This window comes from Colobus angolensis, unplaced genomic scaffold (assembly GCF_000951035.1).
Source record: "Colobus angolensis palliatus isolate OR3802 unplaced genomic scaffold, Cang.pa_1.0 Scaffold162, whole genome shotgun sequence".
Taxonomy (NCBI): Eukaryota; Metazoa; Chordata; class Mammalia; order Primates; family Cercopithecidae; genus Colobus; species Colobus angolensis.
In genome coordinates this window covers 3,411,980-3,430,601 of record NW_012114733.1, presented here as the reverse complement: position 1 = coordinate 3,430,601, position 18,622 = coordinate 3,411,980, and the positions used below count along the sequence as shown (strand labels likewise).

The 18,622-nt window shown below is 38.1% G+C and overlaps 1 protein-coding gene across 3 annotated transcripts in view; it reads left to right on the top strand.

Moving 5' to 3' along the window:
• Nucleotides 1-18,622, top strand: part of KDM4C (lysine (K)-specific demethylase 4C) — a 381,948-nt gene that overhangs the window by 85,871 nt on the left and 277,455 nt on the right. For all 3 annotated transcript variants that reach the window (XM_011937297.1, XM_011937295.1, XM_011937294.1), the window contains exons 5-7: nucleotides 5,162-5,211; nucleotides 13,461-13,564; nucleotides 17,667-17,804. In XM_011937297.1, the coding sequence (XP_011792687.1) occupies nucleotides 5,162-5,211; nucleotides 13,461-13,564; nucleotides 17,667-17,804 (292 nt within the window). The remainder of the gene's footprint in view (nucleotides 1-5,161; nucleotides 5,212-13,460; nucleotides 13,565-17,666; nucleotides 17,805-18,622) is intronic.

The window sequence follows — 18,622 nt, the reverse complement described above, 5'->3', positions numbered from 1 at the left end:
AGGATGGTCTCGATCTCCTGACCTCGTGATCCACCCGTCTCGGCCTCCCAAAGTGCTGGGATTACAGGCTTGAGCCACCGCGCCCGGCCTCATTTTTCATTTTAGAAGGGAATTAGATGACATTTTTCTGGGAAAGTGGTTTATGTGGAATTTCAGAGCCCCAAGCCTGCCCAGTCTATCTTGAGCATATGTTATCTATCACAGCCTATGGACTTTGTAGGCAGCGTAGCTCTGGGTAAGTCCCAGGAGGAATGAAGAGAAGGCAAGAATGAAGCATCGGGAGACCATGCTATAATGAAAATGTAGACTGGCACAGTGGCTCATGGCTCATGGTGGCCTGTAATCCCAGCACTTTGGGAGGCAGAGATGGGAGGATCACTTGACCCCAGGTGTTTGTGAGACTAGCTTGGGCAACATAATGAAACCCTCATCTCTACATTAAAAAAAAAAAAAGCTGGGGCGGGGGGACGGTCCTGGGAGACACTTAAGTCTTGGGAGTTTGATTGAAGTAGACGTTTGATTGGATCTGGAAGTTGAGGATGGCAGCAGTTGGTCCTGAGCAGGCCAGGCTGACCCTACAGTCAGGAAATGAGGTTTGCTAACATAGTCTTCCTTCCCGTTTTCTGCTTTCATGATTTTTTCATCTTCCCTTTCCTTCTTCTTCTCCAGGACTTCCATCTTGGAGGAGCAGGAATATGGTTTATCATTTGAGAGTGGTACAAGTCAGCAAACACAGAATATCTGTTCTTCTGGTGCTGTATTCTGGGAGAAAGCCATAGACTCTTCCTCTTAGGGAGCTGAGATAGGATAGCAAGGAGGCAGGAAGGTAGAAATACACATGTATTCTGAGTGCCGAGGTGGACGCCTGCATGTGGGATTGTTGATACAGCAAGAGAGGGAGTGGGAGTTCTCTTGGAGGGGGTCTTGAGCTGAGCTTGGAAAGAGGAGTGGGTGTTTTGCTGTATCTTATTCCTGTTTAGGACAGGAAGACTAATTTTGTCCTGGTGCCTGGTGGATAGAACTATGAAGGAATCTTAGAAATGTAAATAGGTAATGACACTTGTTTCAGATGTAAGAGAAGTGTCTCAGAGTTGAGCCATTAGAGTTCATCCCTAGTGGCGATAACTTTGGGTGTTTTGAGAAATCGGAGGTCTTCCCTTCTCTTTTACCCTCCTCTTATTCACACTAACTGCCACATGATAGTACGTGTGCCTGGTCACTTGATGTTGCTGAGGTCCACGTGCCACAATCTAGGTTTCACTCTGATAGGTGTTAGCGATATCTGTATATATCTCTACCCCCGCTACTTATGTGGAAAATGTCTTGAGTTCTTTGAACTACAATGCTTTAGATGTGACAGGTGCTTAGCAACTATCTCCTGAATTGAATTAGTTTGTTTTAAAGTGATTCTTACTAGCAGCACATCTATCATAAAGGAAAATTTTGGGACAGTAACCCGATGACTCAACCACCCAGTGATTTGAGTATCCTGCATTTGCTCAGGGCTGTGATGGTGCAGTAGAGAAAGAGAATATAGGGCCTGATCGTCAGGCTGCTGGAGGATTGTTTTGGAAATTCCGATGGTTTGCAAAAAGGTACTGTGCTTTCCTGGGATATTTCAAATTGTAATCAGCCTTTTATGTGCCTGTCTGACCCTTGATGTTAGGATTGTTTGAACTGATATTTTTGAACATTTTCTCAAGTTTATTGAATGTGGGAGGCAGCAAGTCAGGCTCACCTCATTGCCTTGTAGCCATCATTTACACTTGATCTTAGCCAAGAGGCCAAGAAGTGATTTAGCCGTCATTTAATAATGAGCTCCTAAATATGACTCAGACGATCTGTTCCACTTTGCTCTGTGAGGTAGACGAGGTCTGACAGTTGTGAAGTGTGGCTTGTGCAATGTCTCTCAGATGTTGCTTTCCAGTTCTTGTCGAATGTGGGTTCCCCTCTACCAGAGGAAGCTGGTTGCTGGAAAACACATGAAAACATATGCACTTTGCTGTTTTGTTGTCTTTCCTTTCTTTCTCTCCCTTCTCATGGCATGCTTTGAAACAGATTAGAGTTGTGTTTGGCTTCAAATTGCTGCAGTTGCCCATCAAGGTAGTGCCGGGGTGTAGGGTTAGCAGGGGTGCTGTTGCAGAGAAGACAGTGAGTTTGGTGCTCAAATGCAATGTGATTGAGTGCCCCTGAAGCCAGGTGCCCACTTTCTTACAGGCAAGGGCTGTCTGTCAGCCTACACACATTGACTGCAGGTTTGAAAGTGCTATGTGAAGCTTTTGTTTAGAATTCTGACTTGGGCCATTCATTGTGGTATTACTGGAAAGAAAAAACCCTGAAGGAAAAACATAAAAAAGCATGGCATACACAAATCCATCATCTGACATCAGGAAGGTTATGGGGAGTCAGGACCAAGCAAAGGTTCTTAGATATGGTAATTAGAAATCACCCCATTCTGTCGTTCATTCATCATAATGTACTGCCCTGTCAGAATCACCTAGGGAGCTTTTTTCAGAGTACGCTGGGTACTGCATCCCTGAGGGATGTGTGTTTCTGCGGGCCTTCATTCTCCCAGGTGCCAGTTATTGCTGGTAATTAGAGGTGTTCATGATTCTGCCTCTGTAATGGTATGGAAACAGAAAAAAGGCTTAGAAAGTGCTGAACAAGATTATTTTTAAGGGCCCTTCCAGCCCTGTGACTTGTATGTAGAGAATAGAGTTGTTCTTTGATCTCCTTGGGCTTTATTGACAGAGTGAGATAATTGATTAAAGAATAGTAGTATCTTTTGAGCAAGATTTTGGGGTTGTCAAGATTGGTACATGGAGGCATATTGCTTCTTGACTGCTGAGTAGGGTAGTGCTCTGATTTTATTGTTCATGGCAAGAACAATGATTTGGCTCTTGGTTGAATTTCTAAAAATTTAAAATTAGTCTTTCCTAGTTCCTTTGTTATGTGGAAACATTAAAAACAGAAAAATCTGATGATTACATTCCAGTTTTATTAGCATTATTACTTATCTTCAGACTGTCCTTTGTCAGACCCTCAGGCAGGGTATTGGGCTCGTTCAGGGAACTTTTAAAGTTGTTTGTATATGAAACATTACATAGCTATGTTATTATTTAAATACTGTGTAACAAAGCATAGCATTGATAACAGAAGAGAGAAGCATGTAAAATATTTCACAGGGATAAGCGTGGAGATGAGTAGGTTCACTTTGAGCAAGTTAATGACTAAGGCAGGGAAGGAGAGTGACCTCTCCTTGAAGGCATTTTTGTCCAGTTGTGCTTCGCTGGATATTACCACAGTTGGCTTTCATTGTGAGGATTTAGTTCTACTTGGGAAATACTACATGTCTTCCTGTGTACGGGGCTGTGATTGGAAGCAAGTTTTCATCCTTCGATTATCTCTGAAGCTATTAAACTATAGCAATAGTTGGTTAACCGTAAGAATTTTATTAATAGTTATGATTTTAAAATGAACTTGATCTTTATAGATTATGAAAAGAAATTGAGACACTGCCTTCCATCTAAAAGAAAAAAAGTAGAACTAATTAGATCATTTGGCTAAGGTAGGAATAACTGCACCTGAGAAATACTTGTAGAAAATAATAGGCCAGTAAGCCCAGCTAGGAGGAGAGGAATGAGGAGATTGAATTGGTATGATTCGGATCCTAGGAGTAAACTGAGCATCAGAGTAGGGGTAGAGCTATCTTGCCTTACTTTTTCCTCCTTTCTGCAGATGAGGGTAGCTACATTTTCTGTGAGCAGATGGTTGAACTTTAGATTGAGGAGCTTTAACCTTACCAATTTTTCAGAAAAATGAATCTGCATATATGAATACCTCCATATCCTACCTTTTGTTGGCAGGCATATTCATATTACATGTATGTGTGTGTGTGTATGTGTGTGTGTGTGTATGTGTGTGATGAGTTGAGGAAGGTTGATTCTCTTGTTTGGAATGGATACACCCCCACCCCCACACCTACACCCACACCCCTTTTCTGGGTATATTTGTGATGTAAGTAAGGAATTAAGAACTGGTAAGAAGTGGCGAAAATATACATTGGATGATAGTCATTTAGTTATGCTAAAATTTTATCTTCCCATTTCAGTTGGAATAATTTCATTAGCAGTGCCTTAAGCAACAGGGTATATGATTGAATTTTCTTTTAGTGAATTGCCTAGTTACATCGGATCCAATTAAGTTTTGCATATGTTATCAGTAGCATTAAATGAAACCAAGTGTGGTGTTAAGTACAATTAGTTAAGTTACTTTAGTAAGAAATAACTTGTACTAAATATATATTGAGCTAGTAACTACAGCAAATAGAGGTCTTCCAAAGTATAGTTTATATGTAAAACATGGAATGATTATTCAGATTTATTGTTAATATCCATAAATTTTCTCATTAAAATGCCTATACAATTTAGTATTTATATAGGATATTATGGGATTGTTGTTTTAAAATTTCTTAGCAAGTCCATAGTAAAAATTACTACGGAACTAGAAATGAGTATTTCTGTTCTTTAAGGGTGAAAACTTTTTATTATAATCAAGATTTTTAAAGTCACGTAATTATGAAATGAATAAAAAGTTTTTTTTAAGGCTGATAATCTTTAAAGTCTGTTTGAAAATTACAGGGTTCTTAGTAAGATTTGGTGGAAATATAAGTGTTGGTGTAATAATTTTGTGTTCTGTTCTGCTTGTCAATAAAAATATTTTAAAATTTAAAGAGAGAGCAACCCAGATTTTCTTAAAAACAGAAGCCAAAATCAACCAACCACAAAGCAAAAAACATACAACCAAGAGCAACCCTAGAGTGCTGGAGTGCTGTGAGAGCTGGCAGAGGGTCTCTAGGTTGTGACTAGCTATCTTGTTGCTGAGCGGTTTACCTACCTTGGGCCTTTGTTCCCTAATTTGTAAAATGTGGTTGGCACGATGAGTTGTGACATTGAAATTGGTAATCTGTAAGCATATTTTTCTTCTGTTTATTGTCTAAGGGATATGACTCTGTGATTGGCTTTCTGATCTCTACTCAGTTCATCTAAGTGGAGTTTGCTGTTGAATTTCTTTTATGTGACATTATTTAGGAATAGATAGCCTTAGGCTACTAGCTGAAAAATTATAAACCTAAAATTTTTATTTGTGTTTAAAATTTCAGGTATGCTATACCTCCAGAGCATGGAAAACGACTTGAAAGACTAGCTCAAGGTAAAACTTGCTTTCTTTATTTGTTTTCTGTGTTTTATATGTTTCTGTGTTTTGTAGGTTCTTTGTTTTTGAGGTACTTTTTACAATATAGACCGCTACTCTGTTGGTTTTATTCTATTCAAGTTATTGACTTCCACATGTTTCTTTTAATTGAATAATTTTAAATTTTTTCACGTTAGTTTGTGAATATTATTTTTTCCCTATTGCATAATCATCATGGTTATTTTGGTTGACTGTTTAGTATTTCATCAAGTGATTGCCCTTAATCTGTTTTGGTTGTTTCTAAAAAAATGATTTTTAATGTAATGTATTCGATATCATTGTGCCAGTAATTTTTTTAAAAATTAAGTTACATTCTTCCAGACAGTATTGTTGCTGCATCTTGGGGTACGGTTGTTTCATGACTACCTTTTTTTTTTTTTTTGAGACGGAGTCTCCCTCTGTCGCCCAGGCTGGAGTGCAGTGGCCAGATCTCAGCTCACTGCAAGCTCCGCCTCCCGGGTTTACGCCATTCTCCTGCCTCAGCCTCCTGAGTAGCTGGGACTACAGGCACCCGCCACCCCGCCCGGCTAGTTTTTTGTATTTTTTTAGTAGAGGTGGGGTTTCACCGTGTTAGCCAGGATGGTCTCGATCTCCTGACCTCGTGATCCGCCCGTCTCAGCCTCCCAAAGTGCTGGGATTACAGGCTTGAGCCACCGCGCCCTGCCATGACTACTTTTTCTTTTGATCTACTGTTTCCCCCAAGGGTTATGTCACTGCCGACACCCAATTTTTCCGTGGCCCACTGGGACTGGGAGTGTGCCCTTATGGAAGTATGAAGGTGAATGGCTCCGAGTAGCAATACACATGAGATTTTGGGCCTTCTTGGACTGGCCAAATTAAACTTACTTTACTGCAGGTTGCATTTTTATTTTTCATGGCCTGCTGCTTCTTTATAAGGGCCAGACTAAAGAACTTTTCTGGACCTCTGTTGATGGTCCTGTGCCTGCTTTTGTGTGTGCAGACAATGCCAGTGCAAGCAGCCACCTTCCTCCTTCCTCCTTGTTTTCAAAGATATGCCAGGCAGCCTTTCCCTCATCTGCTTATGTATGGGAAGCAGAGTCACATTCACCCCCTGCCATCCTTATCTTCCGTTTTGCTAGCCACCCTTCCCGAAAGAAGACGTAGGCTGGTAGTGAATTATTTCCAGGGAAAAGTGGAGTTCCATTTGAATGACATCTGAGGAGCAAGGCCTTCTGCCTTTATCCAGGATTGAGTCCTCAGCGACAGTGTTCTTTTAGTCCAGTGCAGGTCTAAGTTTCATTGGTGTGTTAGATTTGCCTTCTATTAGGAAAATAATTTTGTTCCTGCCTTAAATGTGCTTTCAATTAATAATGAAATGGAGACACTGAAGAAACCTCATTCCTTGACTTGACAGTTTTTAACAGAAACTGTTAATGGCACCTAAAGGTTACTTTCCCCTAAATTACAGAAGAGTATTAGAAGGAACAATTATAGTATTGCATTTTAAGAAGCATTATTATAATTTTGTCAGGCTAATAACTATAAAGCGTCTTTTTAAAAATGTAATACATTATAGTAATAATAAAGATTGATGTAATCTTGAACTTTGTTAGGGACTGTTTTCATGAATAGATTTTGGATAATAGATTATAAGATGATTACCATAACCCTTAACTACGTAGGCAGTGAACTATGTGTTAACACTATATACTCAAGTATCTTCTTCTGTAGTAAAATTATTCCACCATTTTCTATTAATCTTCCTACCAGAGCACTTCTAAAATGAAGCTGATGTAAACCTTACAATATTGAGTCACAGACTAAAATTTCTGATACAAACTTCTAACGCTTTGAAGTAAACTGTCTGAAAATGACATTCCAGAAAATGGTTACCGTTTGTTTAATCAGTAAGATGTTAATGAACTTGAAGGATGAACAAGAACTTGAAATCAATTGGCTGTTTATTCAAAACTATTTTGCAGCAATATTTTGGGAAATAAAGCAGGGAAAAGACCCTACAAGATAGTGAAGGATTTGTATCTGCTGACCAGATGCCAGCCAAATTAATTGAATTCTGCTAAATAATTAAAATGATAAAATAATGCAGTGTGAATGATGGAGTATTATAGAATGTCTAGCTCGTAGCAACACTTGATACATAAAATGAAAAGTAGGCTCAGATATTTTCCATTATTTTATCTGTGCATCATAATTATCACACTTGCCTTTTATGCGTGAATGCTTTCATCTTTGGTTTCTATTGAAATCTTGATTGACTGTGGCACCTACAAATATTTTATCTGAAAGACATTAGGCCTGCATCTAATAAAGCCAGGAGTTTGATTTTGCCCTTCAACTGCTTTCTCATTTATACAGGTTTTCCCCAATATTATGTAGACAGAAATGTAATAAAAAATTTCAAGTGAATTGTTACAATTTTTATACTTGTTATATTCATCTGTAATGCCATTGCATTCTTTCTAATTTTTGGTTTGATACAATTGGATTGCAAATATGGAGGAGAAGAGAGGTATAATGTTAAATCATGAATGACAGTTTGGAAGATTTTCAGTTTTTAAAATGTCTAAATCTCACCTGTTTTAGAAAAAAGGTAATATTGCTGTTATATTACATTAAGCAAAATATAGATTAAGGTAAATTGAGAAAGTCTGCAGATTTTTGTGGAAAGTAGTATTTCGTTTGTCCTTTATTGGGAATAAAATGCTATTATTTTAAAAAAACTGAAAACGATTTACTTTGAAAATTTTGGTTGCTTGGCCAAAATATGTGATTTAGGACTTTGTGCAGCCAGTTTTGAAAGTGTGAATGATTAGGAGGAAACTTATTTCAAAGAATAGTATAGTGGAAGTGCGTCAGTTCTTTTAGATCCTTATATTTACTTGAAACAAATGTTTTGATTTTGTTGCCTTATTAAAAAAGCAGTATTCAGCAAAAGGGAATAGAAGAAACATTGCTACCAAGGGTTAGTTTAGTTCATGCTTTTAAGCATTTGTGTGTGTGTGTGTGTGTGTGTGCACGTGCACACATGTTGTAGAATATTTTTAATGACTGGTAATCTTGACTTTAATCCTGTGGAGTAGAAGATCATAGCCTGATTTGCAGGGATCCCTGTGCGAAGGGGTAGATAAAGGTCTATGGGTGGGATGCAAATAGGCATTCTATGAACTCTTTGAAATTGTATTCAAAATTGGACATATATGTAGATTTCTGGGAATGCCATCATCAAATCCCCTGAGATGGTTTGGCCCAAAAAAGATTATGAGCGTCTGCTGTCAAGAGAATAGAAGAGCAGCAATAAATAAATCATTTTAATTTTATGAACAGATTCTAAATTAACCTGCTCTCATACGTTTCTCTTGGAATTAGGGAAATGTACTTTTATTAGCTCTCAAAATGGTAAATATTGTTCCCTTAAGCATTCACTTAGCTGATAGTCTGAAACATTATATTAAAATGTCTAGTTTTGAAAGGCTTATAAATAAAATACCTCTGATTACAAATAATCCATTTTAAAGTGCCCTGTAAGCCATAAAAAATGCAAAAGACCAGTGATATATCCTCTGCCTTCGTGCCTCACTCATGCGTTAGGCATGGAGATCAATGTGTGGCAGGTCAGGGTGTGTTTATTTTTGTCTATCAGCTGGGTTTCACTATGAGTAGAGAAATAGTTGGTGAACTTAATTTCTTAATAATTTAATGTCAGTGATATCACTGTCTGTATTTAAATGTAATTAGATAATTTATATCCAGCCATGTTCCTAGTAGAATTTTAGACATTGGACAATAATACACGAAATACACCCAGATAGCATAATTCATATGTGAGTGGAAGACTTTTAGTTTCCTTCTCTTAACTGAGAATGGAGAGGAAGAATTCAGGAAATGAATGCCAACTAGTAGGGAGCAATTTTGTGGAAATGAAGATTCCTATGATTTGAGGGTACGGATGGGGCTGGGCAGAGGCAGGGGCTGGTTAGTATAACTCTGACCTGTTTGATCCCAATGTTCTTGGCTTGGGGAGTCCTTGGTGACTTGTGTGTAGGTTATCTATGTGACATTTCAAGGGGGTGGGAAGTGAGAGCTGAAATAAAGTGGAAATAAAGTGGTCTCAGGAATGCAGGAAAAAAACCATGCATTTAATGATACACGTACCAGTTAAATGATACACATACCAGGTGGAAATTTTAACTCTAGGTTTTCTGCTGATTATCTTGAAATGGAAAAAACTTGCCCATTACACAATGCACACCATGTCTAGGAGATTAAAACAAGCCACTTGCTTAGGAAAAGCGCCATTCTTCTCTATCCCAAGATCAGTATGAAGTTCTCCTGGCACTCCTCCTGGAGTGCCCTGCAGTAGGGATGTTGATGGATTATGGGACATTAGGGTTGAGTGAGGCCTGGGAAGTGATAATTTTCTATCCAGTCCTGAGTAACCACTCCATGAATGATAGGAAGTACCAAGAGGCCAAATGTAGTATGTGCCTCTCGTGTCAACCTCTCAAGTAGAGATGTGGGTAAATGTTACTAGGTTTCTCCCCATATAATGTAGGTCATTGGTTCTTTTCATAAATAAGCTTGCCAAGAAATTTCATGTATAAATCAAATACTGTACGTCTGTTTCTGAAAGCGTTTTCCACTGAACCAATTTTCTATATCCATTTGTTGTATTCTTTTCCTTAGCATTTGTTTATATGGTTAATATATTTTTCAAGTCTCATCCCGGTCGTATATAACCGTGATAAAACTTCATCAGTGCATACTTGGGGCAATTTTCAATTATCAAATAAAATCGTGAATAAAAATTTTTTACTAGTTTGGAAATAGATCTACATATTTGATTTCTCTTCCCGTCCTTCCTCCTTTGTTCCCTGTCTTTCTCTCCCCTTTCCTAAAAAGTTAACGGCTATCTTCATCTTTGCCAAATTAGTGTTTGTATACCCATAAAAAAGTCACTAAGTTTTGATCTTAAAATCTTTTCTCAAGGCTGAAATTTTTGGTGATTTAATACTATAGCATGTGTTTGTATTTGACTCATAAAAGATTAGGATTTAAAAATAATTTCTTAGTTAGCAGTAGCAAATACATTATAAAATATATACCAGTTGACACTATGGAGAACTTTTCATTTGAAGGAAGGAACACACCTGTTTCATATTTTTAGAACACATCTACTCTATTTCAAAAATAATTTCAAAATATTTAATGATTTTTTTGAGTCAGTTTTATTCAGGTAAAATCTGCAGTAAAATTCACTTATTTTAAGAATAAAGCTCATTGAGTTTTGACAAAGGTCTACAGTGGTGTAACTAGTAAACCACATGATAAGCCACTGTTATCAACATGTAACACATTTCCAGTACCCCAAAAAAGTTCCATCACACCTCTTTGCACTTAACTGCTCTTCCCTTTGCTGGCACCCACTGGTTTCCCTAGTTTCTGTCCCTATCATTTTACCTTTTCTAGAGTGTCATGTAAGTGAAACCATACTATGTGTAGACTTGTTTTTTGCTTTTTTTCACTTAGAATAATGCTTTTCACATATGCTCACTTTTACATTGAATGTGAAACATCCTTTGGATGGGTATAGCATGTGATCTTTGAGAGATCTTATGGGATCCTACACACTTCTCTGTGTTGCAAAACTCTCAGCAGCACTTTGGTGTTCTTAGGAAAGGTTATTGTGGATTGCTTTTAGGGCTCTGTTGGGGTCTCTGGAATACAAGCTCTTTGTTATCCTAGCCTTCTATCCCTCTAACTTATTATTTGGTTTGGAAGAATGATTCCAAAGACCATCTTTGCTTGCTTGATCCTGTATAATATCTTAAAAAAGACCAAAAAAAAAAGGCAGTTGACTTTAGTATGGCAAAGAATTGACCATGTTTTATAGGCTATGGAGTGAGAGTGAGTATGAACCGTGTAGCCCTGCAGGTACTTTGAGATAAAATTCATTTTAAGGCACATACTTTGTACATAAGATGTGGTGTTTATGAAGTGTTTTTCAGGACTATGTAAAATATAATTCTGATAGCATATTGTAAATATAAACTCTGAACCAATATGAAGTTCTTAATACACTGCAAATTATGTTCCTTCAGTGGTTTTCCAATTTAAATTAGCTTATGACCAGTCATCACATGGTTCAGGACCTGATTACAAATCCTTATCAAAAGAAAATGGAATAGATTCTTCTTTCTTCACTGATTTTAATTTAAAACTTACTTCATCTAGTGTTGCAGAAAGTTACAGATTTGAGAAGTTTGATAGATCCATTTGAATTGTTTATAAAAACATTCCCATGGATTGTGCATTTGGGGACTGCCCATTGATGCCCTTCTCTGTGTGTAGGACTTCGGACATCTTGTTGTATGGACATGGCCATTATATTAGTGTGTTACTTTCCCTCTACTCACCAGTGTTTTATTTTGTGTTTATGTATTATGAATATTGACCATAAGCAGAGGGCTGCATTATTAAGAGACATATATGGCAAAACTATGCTTCTTATTGCTATTAATACTATAAAGAATTAACATTTCTCATGTTTTATTGAGCATATCCCTCCCTCCTTCCCTCCCTCCCTCCCTCTCTGTTGCCCAGGATAGAGTGCAGTGATGCAGTCTCAGTTCACTGCAACCCTTGCCTCCTGGGTTCAAGCAAATCTCATATCTTAGCCTCCCGAGCAGCTAGCTGTAGCCATGCACCACCATGCCTGCCTAATTTTTTTTTTTTGAGAAGGAGTCTTACTCTGTCATCCAGGCTGGAGTGCAGTGGCACGATCTCGGCTCACTGCAACTTCTGCCTCTGGAATTCAAGCGATTATCCTGCCTCAGCCTCCCGAGTAGCTGGAACCATAGGTGTGTGTCACCATGCCTGGCTAATTTTTTTGTATTTGTAGTAGAGACGGGGTTTTACCATGGTGGTCAGGCTAGTCTCGGACTCCTGACCTTGTGATCTGCCTGTCTCAGCCTCCCAAAGTGTTGGGATTACAGGCATGAGCCACCGCACTTGGCCTGTATTTTTTAGTAGAAACAGAGTTTTGCTATGTTAGACTCGTCCCAAACTCCTGGTCTCAAGTGATCCGCCCGCCTTGGCTTCCCAAAGTGGTGGGATTATAGGTGTGAGTCACCGTACCTGGCCAAATTGGTCATGTTCTTGAGTTGTTTGCATAGAGAGATCCACAGAATTAAATGTCACATTTCTAGCAGTTTCCCGCTTCATTTTGGTGGTGGAGGAGTCAGACAGCATCTGCTCCTCTTCCTGTCGCTCATACGCATTGCATGTGCCTTCCTGGTGCCTTCTGTCTTCCTGCTGTGTTCTACCTCCATGATTCTCTGTCTTTTCCTTGTTTCTTGTTGTCTTCTTGTTTTTCCAATTCCTTCAGCACGGCTGCCTTCCCTCTGAGTGAGGAAGGTGTGAGCAGTACATCAGGCATGTTCATTTTCCTCCAGCTTGCATCACTGAGTTAATGAGAGTCTGCCTCAGACAACTGCAGGTTTGAAGTCAGTGATGGAGAAAACTGACTCTGTCTTGGCGTATAATATACTGTTGAATGAAAGGGTTGTTGTATGTTTAACTTCCTCATTTAAAAGCCTCCTCAAAAGACTTCTCCCATTCAGGCTGTTCGGGCAGGTTCTCAGACATTTGATGGGTGATGGCTGGGAAGTTCATTCAGGAGATTAGTAGCAATTAGTTTCAGATTGATCAGAAAAGAAACAAAGAAAGGTGGGGAACTACTCTGCTGTGTGCCGAGGATTGGGATGAGTGCTTCAGGAATGATGAACTCTAGGAGTCTAAAATACTCTTCTGTTAAAATGCATACTTATCTTTCCTTTTTTGTTTTTTTTCCTGTATGTTTAGCTACAGATCCAGCATCCCACGTATTTATCTTTCCTAACTTCCCTAAAGATTTTTTCCATTTATCAGACAATAGGTTGCATCCACATTTGTTTCAATTTGAAATTTATTCCTAAAGTTTAGTAATTTTACAGGTTACAAAAACAACTTATGGTAAATCTGTTTGTAAAGAAGATCAACCTTTGGTGATGTATCCTCTAATTTTTAAGAATTCTAACTCTGATTTTTAGTACAAGGCCTTTTGGTGGAAGAGGTCTGTGCTTGCATACGTCAAACAGTAAGAACACTAGAACTTACACATTAAAAAACCTATCTGATATTTTCTCTTAATTGACACAATGCCACTTACATTTATTGTTTCTTTTTAGGTTTTTTCCCAAGCAGCTCCCAAGGGTGTGATGCATTTCTTCGCCACAAGATGACTTTGATTTCTCCATCAGTATTGAAGAAATATGGTATTCCCTTTGACAAGGTATATTAGTATTCATCTTACACAAATTAATTTTGTTTGTTTAGGATTTGTATTTAAGAGATAATGTATCTTTAACTTCAAGTAGAATTCTTAGGATGTGGGTAGAGAAATTCAAATTTATGTTTTATAGCATATCAATTATTTATCTAAATCCTAATTAGAAATTAATTTTATTTCAGATATATTTACTAGAGATGTCATGTTGCTATAGTTCACTTATAATTATACTGAAAATAAAATGTAGCACATTCTATAAAATAAGAGGAAGCACTTTTATGTTAAAATCTTTTTAATGAGCAACATAATTTATGTATATGTGATCTATTTTCTAAAAAATTCAAAGCAATTATTAGCAATGGGTTGGTTAGAATCAATGACTATGGTAGCACTATGTTGCTTCTAAACACATTTAGACATAATACAATTGAGATTTCATTATGGATAAAATTGCCTGATGATTTAATAATCTGATATTGCTTCTGCGAGCTTTCTGAAGATTAGGTTCTATAAAACTCAGTAGATGCTGGATCTTGCATTCTTTTTGTCTATGGGTGGTTACTGGGTCAGAATTATTGCAGAGCCTGAACATTTTTATGTGAAGCAGCTGAAATGAAAAAAGGTTTTGACCAGATAAATAAAAGCTCCCTCTGAGTCTCGGGAGGATTAAGTACTTAGCTACTTGCAGAAACGTTAAAAAATAGCTCTTCTGTGTTTTTTATTTGACTTTTCTTCCCATAATCCTTGCTGTTTTCCGTCTTGGAAGCTTTTCGCTTGCGACTAAATCTTTACATTTTCTTCATTTTGGGTTCTTACTGTGGCCTTCTTTGTGTGTGTGTGTGTGTGTGTGTGTGTGTGTGTGAGGGGGGATTTGTTCAAAGTAGAACTTTTCCAACTGCCGGAATTCTTTCTTCAGCTTGAGGTGATTCCCTGCGCCCTCCTAAACTGTCTGTGCAGCAGTCATGCACAAGATATGCTTGCTTTTGTGAACGTGCCCTCATCACTGGTTTACTCACACATTTTTACCATGAAAAAATCGTGCCTCCGAGATGTGCACCCTTGGGGGCTGCCTGCGGGTGTAGGGAGGCACTGGGGATGGGCTGCAGAACTGTTGGGGACAGAGGGCACAGGCTGTGCCACTCAGAGGGGCCGCTGTGGCCGCGGGGCTTTGTCCTGTCTGCAGACACCTGGGCATCAGGCTTTTGTGAGTCTCAGACACATCATCATCCAGTGCTTCTTTTAAGTAGTTGTCGTCGGCTTCATTAGGTACCTTTACTTAAGTTGGAATATTACAAGGTAGACGTGAAGGAGTGCAACAGTATTCCCAGAGACACAAAACCCTTCTCTCTTCCTTTGGGGCTAGTGTTAGGTGTTGATGGTAGCTTAGGGCTGATATGTGAAGAGAAGTTATGTCAAGCAGCAGGGCTGTGGGGTTGACTCCTTTTCCCCAGGATGGAGGCCTCTGGCGCTTGGAGCTCTTTTCTAGAGGTGGCCGGCACCCTCTTTCTAGGCTGCAGCTCTCTACCAGTACTACGTGATAGATCACTGGAGGCATCGGGCTCTCATCTGGTGTTTTGTGGATGGCTTCTGTGGAAAGTGGCAAGATGAATTTAAGTCCTGAAATGGTGAAACACTAGTGGCTTTGAGGGTTGATTGGCAGTGGCACTTCCTCATATGAAATTCTGTCACTTCCCGTTTCTACCTCAACACAGGGCCTGCCATGACACTGTATTCCTCAAGGAGCACATTTCCCTGCTGATGATAACGTAACATGTGATAGGGCAGCAAAATGGTAGCACAGGCTACAGCATTAAACCTCCTGAGTTCATCCCTGATTCAATCTCGTAATTTTTCTGAGCTTCAGTTTCTTCAACTGTAAAATGGGGATAAAAATAGTGACTACTTAATAGGGTTATTGTGATGAGAAAGATAATCTGTAGACAGAGCTTTGCATAGTATATGTTACATAGTAATATACTCTTCCTCTTCAACTCAGCCCTCTTCCTGTAGGCAGTAATGTCTCAGTTGGATTACATTTTTTCCTTCTTTCATTGCATTTGCCATATTCATACATATGTATGAAAAACACAAGTGTAATAAACAGCTGATGTCTGCATTTAGATTATATCCACTCTCCAGCTTCTTTTATGGTGTGAGATTGGGACTGACCTGTTTTTGGAAATGACAGGGGTCTCTCAAATTTAGAGTTGCATTCTGTGGAACAGGTGCTCCTTTTTTTTTTCTTTTTAAGTTATGGCATGAGCAGGATTTTTTAGGTAGGGTAGAGAAGGTTTGTAGGTAGGATTCCATGGAGCAGGAAAAGTAGTTTTCTTATTCCAGTGGCAGCAGTCCTCCCCCTCCTCTCAACCTTTATGTGGGAGCAGGTTGAGTTTTGTTTCATTACGTATTATAAGAAACAAGCACCTAGATAATTAATTGGATTCAGTGAGACCAGGACAGGAGAGAGCTGGGTTATGTTCTCACATGGCTCAGATAATGGAGCTAGAACCATGCTGGGCACTGGTAATCCTGTCTCTGCTGCCAGGTGACAACTCAGCTCATTGTAGCAGAACATCATCTGGGGTTTCTTTGGCAGGGGACAATGGTGTTATGAGTTACATTTCAGAATTGTTGGGAAAAAGAATACTCTCCCCTGTCTCCAATACCATTTTAGCATCCATAACATGGCAAAGCTAATCAGTGGTGAAAGGTATCAGAAGAGTGATTATTCCTGAGGTGGGAGTAGGGGATGGGCTGGGGGTGGTTTACGATAGGGATGAGGGAGCATTCTTGGGCGATGAAAATAATAGGGGCATGGACAATTATCCATAGCACTATTATTCCTAGTGCCCAGAGTGGAAATGACCAAATGTCTATTGGCTAATGAATGAATAAACAAATGTGATATATTTTATATAATGGAAGATTATTCAGCCATAAAAGGGAGTGAAGTACAGATACGTGCTGCAACCTAGGTGAACTTTGAAAAGTTTATGCTAAGTGGAAGAATTCGGTAACAAAAGATCACAAATTGTATGATTCTATTAATATTAAATGTCCAAAATAACAGATCTGTAGAAACAGAAAATAAATCAGGGTTTTTTTTAGGGCTGGGATGAATGAGGGGCTTGGGGATGACAGCTAAAGGATGAGGGGGTTTCTTTTTGAGGTGATAAAATGTTCTAAAATTAATTGTGGTGATAGTTGCATAACTTTGTGATATACTAAGAACCAACCAATTATACACTCGAAATGAGTGAATTATATGGTATGTGAATTACATTTCAATAAAGTTGTTACTGAAAATAAAATACTTTAAAAAACGCTATATGTAGATACAGATATTTGTCCAAAGAAACAAAATACTACAAATGTAGCTATTACTATTTCAGTGTCTTCTCCCTCCCAGAGATAAGTAATTTTCTGAGGTTGATATATTTAATAAATATATTTCTTCCTTGGATTTTTATCATAAAAAAATAAAATAATAGGGGTATGGAATATATGGTTATATGCATTTGTCAAAACTGATCAAACTGTACATTTATTATCTGAGCATTTTATTATATGTACATTGTATCTCAAAATATAAATTGTATTAGAGTCAGTAGGATAATTAAAAGTGTGGTTTTACAACTTTTATCATCAGAGCTAGCAGAGAATACAGGCTCTGAATGTGAACACACAACATTTGCTAAATACTTTGACAGTATGTGTCAAGGAGAAACATTGCTTCAGTGGCCAAATCCTATGAGTATTTTTATAGTACTTTGCAGCAACTTAAAGAATGTAAAGATATAAGGAGTCCATCCTATTGGGTGCTGGGTTAGAAACATTTTAAGATCAGATAATCCAAAACAAATATGAACAAATTTACTTGAATAACTTGAAGATACCTTCAATTAAAATGTAATATTTTTGATTATGGATTGTTTGATTGAATTCAAGTGCCAGCAAGCCACATCCTATGTAGTAAAGTCTTTTAAACATTTCCTGATACCATGACTTTTTTTCTTTGTTTTTTTAATGGCAAATATATTTTAATTGTATTCATAATTTGGGAAGTCTTATTTTTACAAAATATTATATGTTTCCTACCTTGCAGATAACCCAGGAGGCTGGAGAATTCATGATCACTTTCCCATATGGCTACCATGCTGGTTTTAATCATGGTTTCAACTGTGCAGAATCTACAAATTTTGCTACTGTCAGATGGATTGACTATGGAAAAGTTGCCAAATTGGTAAGCTATGCCTCAGAAAGAAAGCATAAATTAAGTGTGTATTCTGGTTGTTTTAGTAGGAACCCTAAGATCCTGTGCAGCATTTATTTATTTTTCCTTACTGGCGCTGTGTGCCTCTCACCACAGCAATTCACTTCAGGCTAGACACATTTATTTTACGTAACCAGTATTACCAATTTTAGCTGAATTTGTCTGTTTTGAGATTAATGTGGAGCAATTTACCCTGATAGGTAATTTGATGTGATGTGTATTTGCTTTTTATCTTGAGGCCTCCAGTTGGTGTTTTGCAAGATTTTCCAGTGGCATCATGTGGCTCCATGTTAGGTAGACTCAGATCTCTCCCTGTTCGCGATCAGTTCGTGGCTTAGAAAACAACACTTTACAGAAGGGAGTGTCTGATAAAATTGTAGCAAGAGATGGAAAGAGGTTGGTAGGAAGAAATGATTAAAACTGCCCTTAGTGCAGAAATGAAATTCTTGAAAGTAATAATGTAGAACACATTTTAACAGGAAATACATGTTCATGTTAAATTTGTTATAAAATTTTGCATCTCCTGCCCAGTGTATTTAATTTAGCTCACATACTGTGTATTTTCATTCACAGGCAATAACTTCCATTAAATTTAATTACTTTCTCCCTGTGGTGTTAAATAGAAGACATCTTCAAAGTGATGGTGGTTTCTATTAGGTTTGATTCCTTTCCTGTGGCTTTTAAGGGAAAGGTGCAGGCTGGCAGAGGGCAGCTTCTAAATGAAACTGTGTGTTTTACAGAGGATGTAAAGTTGACATAGATTTAGCAGAAAATGATAAATAAAGTGG